Below are 9,742 nucleotides of genomic sequence, written 5' to 3'. Positions count from 1 at the left end.
TATGAGTAAATTATGCATCAGACTAATTAATTATTGAGAAATATAATATATTTTCCTAGTTATGAGTAGTTCTCAGGGGGTTGACGGTTATTATCACAGTCCATTTAGCAGCAAAGCCTACACAGCTTAACTTTATTTGCATTTCATCAGCTACAGTGCAGCTTGCGCAACCGGGCTTTGGTTTTTCTTTTTTTTAATATTCCTCTAAAAGATGTATAATCATATAAATGTATTCATATCACATGGACATTGTTTTATACCTTCATTTGAAGACATTCCCCTCTGTCCATCGCCATCCAGAAGACTTTAGATTTTGATAAGACTGTATAATCCTTGGTGTCCCTCCCTGCCCCGGTTATAATATCATCAATGTAATCACATGCTTACATTAGTCTGTGTAATGTGTGACTGGTTTGAAAAGCAGCGATGAAACTTGTGGACTTGTGGCCCCTCGCCAAGCCAGACTGACTCAGTGCAGACAAAGCTGCTGCAAGGCCCAGCACGAAGGGGGGACTTTAAAGTGAACAAAGCCACCATATAAGTCGAAAAACAACCATTTTTTCTAACCAATTTATTCCACAATGTGACTGCAGAAGAAGCCTCTGAAGAATTTGTTTGTACTGCAGTGACTTTTCCTCTATTATCATGGGAATCACGCAAGTTGACGACAGAGCTTTTATTTAAAAGGGCTTTGCATATTATAAACTCCTCATTTTATATGATAAAAAACCTACATGAATGCGTGGAGGCTAATTGTGTGTGTGTGTGTGTGTTTGGGAGGGATTTGTACAATAAAAACGTGACTTTCCATGTCTCTTTAAGTGTCATTTGTAGGTAATGTTTAAGCCAATGACGGGGTGAAGTGGGTGGGATCGTCATGTGCAGGTCACTTCGGAAGAAAACTCAAATCACAAGACGCCTCTGGATGTGGGTGCAGAAATGTTGCACAAAATCATTAGCTTGACAGTCAGGGATGTGAGATTCCCGACGTCTCTGGAGCAGCACGGCTCCGACGCGATGGTAAGAAGTTTCTGCGGGATCACCTCTGGCTCGCAAACATTTGCACTTGAAAACAAACGATAGACGAGGCCTTTGCTCTCCCGTTACTCCCCACGCTGCAGCACACCGACCCGGATTACTCGGCCGCGTACGTGGTTCTGGACACGGACTGTGGACTGAGGGGCTTCGGCCTTACGTTCACGTTAGGAAAGGGCACAGAGATCGGTAAGAGCCCCCCCACCCACTCCCAGTTGAAGAGCACACGCACTTCCGAAACAACATGTAACGCAGTTTCACGAGCAAACCCAACACAGCAACGCCAGCCTCCTGCTGCGTTCAGGCGCTCCCAATAAAATCAGAATTTAAAAGACGTCGGCGGTCGTAACTAATTAAAAGTAATCGTTTGTTTTTATTAACAACCTCTTTATGATGGAGACCATTCATTGCTCTCATAGTTTGTACAACTGAAGCGAAAACACTTAACATGAACATTAAATGTAACACAGATCAAATATAAAGTCTGTGCATACTATATTTTATTTTACTAGATTTTACTTGATTTTATATTTTGTTTTATATCTTATTTTATCTATCTTTTTACTTGTGGTTCTTCGTGAAGACAACGAGTTTTTTTTTATGTGCAACTAAGCGACTGTGACCAAGCAATTTCCCCTGTGGATAACTGAAGTCTATCCAAGTCTTCCTGCCAGTTCAATGGGTACACTAGCAAATACATTTTAACACAACAGTCTTGCACTAAATCCCCCTTCATTACTGTTTTAATATTGCTATACAATTTATGTTAAAACAGAGCAAGGAATTAATTTGTTATCAAGCTTACTTTATTGACTAAAAATAATAGAAATGTGTACAATTTTAATTTATAGTGTGACAAACCCCAGCCTCCATTTGTTTTAAACAAAAACTGAATACCATAACCTTTGTGAAGCTAAGATCTGGTGCAGGACTGTTAATTTAGGATGTATTATTTTCACTAATGCGCCTAATGAACTGCCAAGCGAGTGTATGCTAGACGTGATCGTATTTCCCGAGTCTACCTGAAGGCAACATTTCTATAATCGTTTACTAGTGTCCAAAAACCCTACACCGCCATCGTGTGGTGTTGTCATTAAATAGATTTGTATTGCATTTGATCCATTGCTGATATTTATTTGGAAGGACCCTCAGGATGCTTTCACCCTCTTGAAGCCTGTTTCTGTTGTTGGTTGATAACCCTGCAGTGGCGTGTGCCGTCGAGGCCCTGGCTGGGCTGGTTGTGGGGAAATCTCTGCAGGAGATAGTGAGCGACTTCCGCGGGTTTTACCGCCTCCTGACCAGTGATGGACAGATGAGATGGGTAAAAGCAAGCAGTGGATTTTGATTCGTAATAAACAGCATTTAAAACAGAGTGACAGTCTACTGTACATGTGCACTGAGTATTTCTATCAACCATATCTTATTGAACATTTATTCTTGAAATAGATCTAGCAAACACATTTTATTGTCTGGATTAACAGTGATCCCTTCTTTAGGTGCTACTCCACTGATTATTTTTATTTTAGTAACTTAAAATCTGTGGAAAAGTAGAGTATTTTTGCTTTCACCTTCTTTACTGACTGCTGAACATTTGCATCCAGGTAGATTTTCCTATTCATAGCTTATCTGGATAAACAAATAAAGACATGTGGCATGAATATAATGGGGATCGTAGTCTGACCCAGATTGTTTCATTTTTAACAAGCTGAAATATACTGTGTTAAATATACTAAGGTTATATTAAGGGCGTTTCCTTGTCTGACACAGTTAGGCCCAGAGAAAGGAGTGACCCACTTGGCCACGGCTGCAGTCCTGAACGCCGTGTGGGACCTGTGGGCGAGGGCCGAGGGCAAGGTGGGACCTCCAGACGAGCTAAGCACTATTTCTTCTTAAACAAGCATGACACCTCGTGACTCACGGCCTCGTTGTCGCCCTTGTCGCTCTAGCCGCTGTGGAAGCTGCTGGTTGACATGGTGAGTCACGGATAATTTCAAACATCGATTTATGTCCAGGAGGCTTTCACAGTCTTTTGTGTGTGTGTGTGTGTGTGTGTGTGTGTGTGTGTTGATTCAGGACCCAAAGCAGATCGTGTCATGCATCGACTTTAGATACATAACGGACGCGCTCACCGAGGAGGAAGCTCTGGGTGAGGCTGGTTTAAGACGTGCGCAGGTTGTCGAGTAGCGTTTGAGGAAAGTTTATCCTAGAAACCTCCTTCTGCTTCTCTTCCATGTTCAGACATTCTTGTGAAAGCACGGGAGGGCAAGTTGCAGAGAGGTGAGCACACTGAAGAAGAAATTAATTACATGGCTGATTGAGATCTTGCAGGATTAAATTACCTCACGCTTTTAGCCTATTTAATGCTGCTTTAGTTCATTTAAACACCCCAGCTAATTAATATTTACGGTTCTCACCTGCCAGAGACTCAGATGCTGAGCGAGGGTTATCCTGCCTACACCACCTCCTGTGCTTGGCTCGGATACTCGGACCAGCTGCTCAAACAGGTCTCTGGGCTATAACACACATGATATAATGGATCTCCAGTTAGCCAGTTTCTTCTTCTTTTAAAGCCCCATTTCTTTAGCTTTGCACAGATGCACTTAAAAGCGGTTGGACCAGGTTTAAGGTGAAGGTTGGCGCCGATCTAGAGGATGACGTGCGCAGATGCCGCCTGATTAGGGAAATGATTGGACCCAGTAACACATTGGTAAGATGCACTGTAGCCCCACTACTGTATTCACATAACGAAGTGACACTAAAGGTTTTTTTTTTGTGTTAGATGATTGATGCCAACCAGAGGTGGGACGTAGCCGAGGCCATAAGCTGGGTGTCCAGTCTGGCTGAGTTCAAACCTCTTTGGATCGAGGAGCCCACGTCTCCAGACGACATCCTGGGTCACGCTGCCATTTCTAAGGTGAACAGCGATTCAGTTGTTGAGCAGCCTGGGTACGGAGGAATGTGGTGAGAAGAAAGAGACTGAAAGAGAACAGACTGTTTCATTATTTCGTGTCTCTTTGTATGCATATCTTTCTGTGTGGTTGTTTTATGCCTCTTTAAAGTTGTTTTGTCCTGTTTTTGTGGATGATTTGTCTCTTTTTTTTTGTGGTGGTTTTGTATTTTTCCAAGCTCTCACATTGTTTTATTGGTTTTGTGCAATATTTTTTTCCTCTTTGTTTTCATTTTTTGCATCCCACAGAAGTTGTTTTGCAGACATTTATTGTTGCTTTGCCTCGGTACATAGTTATTTATATATATATATATATAAAATCCCATGTGACTCTTGATCAAGATTCATTCAGTGATTCACTCTTGGCTGATGTCTCGACTTTACTGCTGCAGGCTTTGGCTCCTCTTGGGATTGGAGTGGCAACAGGGGAGCAGGTCAGATCCCAGCTTCATTCCTGTGCACATTTCATTGGCGGATCGAGTTTTAAGTCGGGGCTCAGTCGAGTTTCCTCTCCAGTGTCACAACAGGGTGATGTTTAAGCAGTTCCTGCAGGCGTCCGCGCTGCAGTTCGTCCAGATAGACAGTTGTCGGCTGGGCAGCGTCAACGAGAACCTGGCCGTGCTGCTGATGGCCCACAAGTTCCAAGGTGAAAGCTAAAGATGTGGTAAAATCTGATAACCTTTGTTCACACTGGTATCTTTTATTTCTTTACCTCTTAATCTGGTGCCATTTAATCAGTTTTCTGTAGTTATTTTGCCGTATATGTTCATTTTATGTTCTCTACAGTGTAATATTGTGCAAAATCTAAAAAAAAAAAATAAGACCAGTTTGATTGTACATGCGTTTCTTTGTCCTCAGTACCCGTGTGTCCTCATGCCGGAGGAGTCGGCCTGTGCGAGCTCGTCCAGCATCTCATTTTGTTCGACTACATCTGTGTGTCTGCGGATCTCAGCAACCGGTCACAGCAGTTTATTTTAGTTTTCCGTTTGAGCTCTTTACCGATTATATCATTACGCTGACTTTAATTTATTCTCCACAGAATGTGTGAATATGTCGACCACCTCCATGAGCACTTCACTTGCCCGGTGGTAATTAAAGACGCCCACTACATGCCTCCGAAGGTAAGAAACCAGCATCACTCTAGAAAAAAAAAAAGATTGGAGCATGAATATACTGTTGTTTTTGTCTTTAGGATGCAGGTTATTCTTGTGAGATGCTGGAGTCGTCTGTGAAGAAACACCAGTATCCTGAAGGAGAAGTATGGAAGTGCCACGTGAAGAAATAAGGACTGCATTTTTCACTGCTAAATTTATAATTAGTGGGCAAGATCTGTGAAACGTTTTTATATAATAAAACTAAACCAAGCTGTGATTTCATCATGCATGATGACACTGAATTTGTTTACGTGTAAACCTGGTTTCATTTCTAAATTTGCTCACGAATGGATATATGTGACCAAGTTTCTGCTGCGTCTGTAGTATTTCTTCACCACTCTCAATTAATTTCACTTAAAACTCAACATCTTTACTAACAAAATTAGATAAGTTAGAAAACACAGAAAATAAAAGTATCCATACAGTAAAGTAATTCTCAAGAAAGTGTTGCTTACAGAACAACAACAGAAATCTCTTTTTACCTATGGAGGTGATGTACATAAAGATTGGATTTGAAATATATATATATATAAAGGAGACATACTTAAAGAAGAGTGTTAAAGAACGGTACTAAAGAGTGTTAAAGAACACACTGCATTCCTCTGTGGCTGGCTTCACACAGCCATCTGCATCTTGATGCTGGGATGTGGATTGTAGTCGCAGATCTCAAAGTCCTCCGCACGAAAATCGTCAATTTTCTCCACTTTTCTCAGGATCTTCAGTTTAGGGAAGGGTCGAATCTCCCGCTGAAGCTGCACATTTAGAAGAGTGAGGATGTAAGTTTGAAATCACAAAGAACATCAAGATATTTAAAAAAGATTTTCAAGTTACTCACCTGCACTTTGAGAGGTTCAATATGATTGATGTAGATGTGAGCGTCTCCCAGAGTGTGAACGAAGTCGCCAGGCTGGAAAAAACAAAAAACATAAAGGCAGTGAGAGGGAGGACACTGCTTGACAAAATAGGGAAGAGTTCGATGAGAGTGCTCCTACCTTGAGTCCTGTAATGTGTGCGATCATGTAGGTGAGCAGTGCATAGCTGGCGATGTTGAAAGGCACTCCCAGGCCCATGTCACCTGAGCGCTGGTACAGCTGACAGGACAGCTCCCCATCGCACACGTAGAACTGACAGAGAGCGTGGCAGGGAGGCAGAGCCATGAGAGGCAGATCTGGAAGAACAAAGAGTGATACAGGTTTGATAATCTTTCACTATGTAGGCGTTGAACCGGTTATTGTGGTTTAGGTAGAAGCCCTGTTTGCGTCCTGCCTTACTCACCTTTGGGGTTCCACGCACACATGATGATTCGTCTGTCCTCCGGATTGTTCTTGATGGTGTCGATGACTTTCTCCAGCTGGTCAACACCTTGTCCCGTGTAATCTGTCCGGACAAGGGATGAAAATGGCGATTTAAGTTGTGAGCAGCTTTTCCAAATGGGCCAACAGGCAAACAAGAAAATTCATTTCTGAAGTCATGCAGACGGTTCACTTTTCACTGCTTTGTGTACCACAAACAAAACTATTTACATTATATATTGTCCCTTTAAATAGAACTTGACGACTACAGAAAATTAGGTTCATGCAAATTAAGACATTTCCATGTACTTATAAGTTCTGTCAAAGTTAATCCACGGTACTTTTAAAGTCACCAACATTTTATGTTCTGCGTTTTGTTCCTCCATCTGAACCTTATTTTAGGAAGTACTGCAACAGTGAGCGATTGATTGGATGTTCGCTATACATAACCATGCCATTAAACAGCTTATTCCACTGACGGCTCTAGTCTATCACATAAGACCGTCTGTGAAGCAAAGCAGTTTTACACCCACTGCAGAGGGTGGTGTAAAACTGCGCCATCGTACCTGCATGCATGTCTTTGTACTCTGCACCATAGTGCCTCCACTGGAATCCATACACGGGCCCCAGGTCACCCTCCTCTCTCTCCGTAAAGCCGAGGTTGTCCAGAAAGTTCCGAGACCCGTTGGCGTCCCAAATCTTAACGCCTTTCTCTGACAGCTCCTTGGCATTTGTTGATCCCTGGGGCGCACCAGGAAAAAATAAAATGTCAGAGCTTAATTCTTCGTTTGAACGTCAGTGGTGCACAATGACAAGTTTAAAAACTATTCTCACTTTGATGAACCACAGCAGCTCTTCAAGGATCCCTCTCCAAAACACTCTCTTGGTCGTCAGCAAGGGAAACTGGTCTACGGATACACGCAAAGTTTATTTGACATTTCTGTAAATTCCAGCAAGGTACATCAGCTCCCTTTGCACAAGATGTTACTGCAAATTTAGTACATTTAAAACACATTTAACTTCCAATTAAGGTGTTAATGTGAAAATTGCACAGCTTAGAAATCGAGTACCATACCAGTGTCATGGTTTAAAATTATATAAAAAATAAACTGTTAGTTTAATTTCCAGTAAATCGTTTTACAGGGGAAAATATCCTCCTTCACAAGTGTGTGACAGTCAACAAAGAATAAAGTGTACCTCGCAGACTGTATCTGGCCTGAGCGCCAAACACTGAGATGACTCCTGTCCCGGTTCGGTCTCCCTTTTTGCGCCCTTGCAGCATGATGTACTCAATCTGATCCAGGTAGCCGCGCTCATCGCTGAAAATACCAAAATTCTTTACCGCCTTCTCGTCTGTCTTTTCCTGGCTCTCCTTAGGTACCTCTTGTTTCAACTCCCCAATGCAGAATTCCGAAGTTGCGGGCATTTTTGTGCAGTACAGTTCGGACCTCGGCGCGAAAGCAAACTGCAATTTGGCGCGTTTAACAGGGAGGCGGAGTAACGGTGGCCGAAAGAGCTCATGCCGCGAAAATACATAAACAAGACCCTTTAGAAGCCGTATTTGTGAGGATATGTATTGCGTTTTCGCTGTGTTACGAGTCCTTGCAGCGTGCATGCTGATAAACAGACGAGGATGTTTTAATACATTAATCAGCGTGTGTTTTATCATTTTGCATGCGGGTCTTTAAATCGCTTTGTAACAACCTGCAGGTTTGAACCATAGATACATACACACAGATAGTCCATTGAAACGAGGCGTCAACGCACAATATAATACAATTTATAAAAATATAAAATAAAACAAGATACAGTTAAAGGAAGAGTATGTGTGAAATAAGAATATAATAATAATACAAGTTTTTATTCATAACGCACTTTACATTGAAGGACAAAATAACTCCTTCTGAACAACAGTTAGTTCTGCTCAGGTAGCTACCATTCAGACACATAACTTAGCAGTTAATACTGGTGTTACATGACACTGACAGATGATTTAGGAACAACATGGCCTACTTAGTACAATTACATATAGCCTAGTGGCTAATTTCTCAATGTCACTCATCATTTTACTGTGCAACAGCCGGAGTATAACATGAGCATTACCGGTTTACGCCGCAGGCTGGCGCACCTTTTATTTGTACTGCTTGGTACAGCAGCTGTCACTTATTTGCGTCACGCCAAAAAGGTTCTGAGTGTGATACATGCCGTGAAACCTGTCTTTATTTATAACCGAGTGAATAAAGCTTTATGTGGAAATCCCGTCACCTCCTTTTTGTGTTGAAGCTATACATATAGCACTCGTGGCTAAGTTTTCATCCAACTCGACGTTACATGATGTCCTACTAACAAAAACATCTTTTGTTTCATTATCCTTACTTAAGCTAGTAATAAGATACGGTAGTTAAATTTATGTTAGCTTTTGAGATACATCAAATTCAACACTTCATAACTGTTAAATAGTATAAAACATCTTCTCACTCGTAAAATAGTGTTCCCTGTTGCTTGGTTTCGGTGTTTCTATCACGGAAACGTCCGCAAGCCGCACACACGGCTGTCATTTTAGTTTGTAGTTTAGGATATAAACAATAACATCACTACAGCGGAAACACTGCCTTCAAAACAAAAGTTCTTCATTTTAAATAAGCGCGCAAAATCCTGAAAACAGCTTTACTTTCTTCTTATTATTATTCCGAACCCCATTAATAGACCTCTTAACCACGATTCATTATTATAAAGGAGTTTTTTTTATCATTAATTTTCATACTGTGTGTATGAATTGTCTACCGTTTTTTATTTTGAAAAGTAAGCAACATCCTGCCTGCCTTGACAGTTTGACGGAGGTGAAAAGAAGGGCAAGTCCTCACTTGTCGATGGCTGTGGTCGTTGTGTGTGTGTGTGTGTTTTAAGAGTTAAGAGTGTCCAGTTAACCTAAGGGTTGTGTTTTGGGGTCGTGAGAGGAAACCGGTGTAAAGAAACCGGGTAAAAGAGTGGAAGGGTCCTGGAGGGAGGATGCAGGATGGAGAATTGAGGACAATAGAAAGAAGGTGGTTAGAAAAACGGTGCAGGTAGAGGGAGCTGCTGATGTCCGACCTGAACGACATTAGCCTCCTCTTCCACCCTCACTTTGCAGAACTTTCTGCGCAGCCGGCTCCAGAAACCCTTCTTCGTGTATTTCTTTTTCGACTTTGTGGAGTCAGTTTCTGTCTCCATCTCTCTCTGTACCTCCAGGTCTTTGTTCCTCTCTTCCAGAGTAGCATTTCTCCTCTCTATTTCTTTCTTTTCCTCTTCCATTACTCCAATCCTCTCCTTCAATT

General features: G+C 41.8%; 2 protein-coding genes across 3 annotated transcripts; one reads left to right on the top strand and one right to left on the bottom strand.

Annotated features, from left to right (window-relative positions):
* The first annotated feature begins 855 nt into the window (after positions 1–855).
* Positions 856–5,358, top strand: enosf1 (enolase superfamily member 1). The gene is made up of 15 exons (XM_047567764.1): positions 856–1,020; positions 1,122–1,224; positions 2,241–2,356; positions 2,803–2,889; positions 2,982–3,008; positions 3,109–3,181; positions 3,274–3,312; positions 3,457–3,539; positions 3,620–3,742; positions 3,815–3,949; positions 4,375–4,416; positions 4,499–4,628; positions 4,841–4,940; positions 5,022–5,103; positions 5,175–5,358. Exons 1-15 carry the CDS (start codon positions 940–942, stop codon positions 5,265–5,267), a joined length of 1,314 nt encoding a protein of 437 aa, XP_047423720.1. The 5' UTR covers positions 856–939; the 3' UTR covers positions 5,268–5,358.
* A 126-nt stretch (positions 5,359–5,484) lies between these two features.
* tyms (thymidylate synthetase) lies at positions 5,485–9,016 on the bottom strand. Of its 2 annotated transcripts, XM_047567766.1 has the most exons (8): positions 8,907–9,016; positions 7,626–7,747; positions 7,263–7,336; positions 6,995–7,169; positions 6,412–6,513; positions 6,129–6,304; positions 5,972–6,043; positions 5,485–5,888 (listed from the first exon to the last, which is right to left on the bottom strand). In XM_047567766.1, exons 1-8 carry the CDS (start codon positions 8,984–8,986, stop codon positions 5,751–5,753), a joined length of 939 nt encoding a protein of 312 aa, XP_047423722.1. In that variant the 5' UTR covers positions 8,987–9,016; the 3' UTR covers positions 5,485–5,750. The 2 variants fall into 2 exon arrangements, with proteins under 2 accessions (XP_047423722.1, XP_047423721.1); XM_047567765.1 differs by lacking the exon at positions 8,907–9,016 and having other exon boundaries at positions 7,626–8,888.
* Positions 9,017–9,742: the final 726 nt, after the last annotated feature.

This window comes from Mugil cephalus, chromosome 18 (assembly GCF_022458985.1).
Source record: "Mugil cephalus isolate CIBA_MC_2020 chromosome 18, CIBA_Mcephalus_1.1, whole genome shotgun sequence".
Classification (NCBI taxonomy): Eukaryota; Metazoa; Chordata; class Actinopteri; order Mugiliformes; family Mugilidae; genus Mugil; species Mugil cephalus.
Note: the sequence above shows the minus strand (reverse complement) of the source record. Positions and strands in the feature narration are given on the sequence as shown.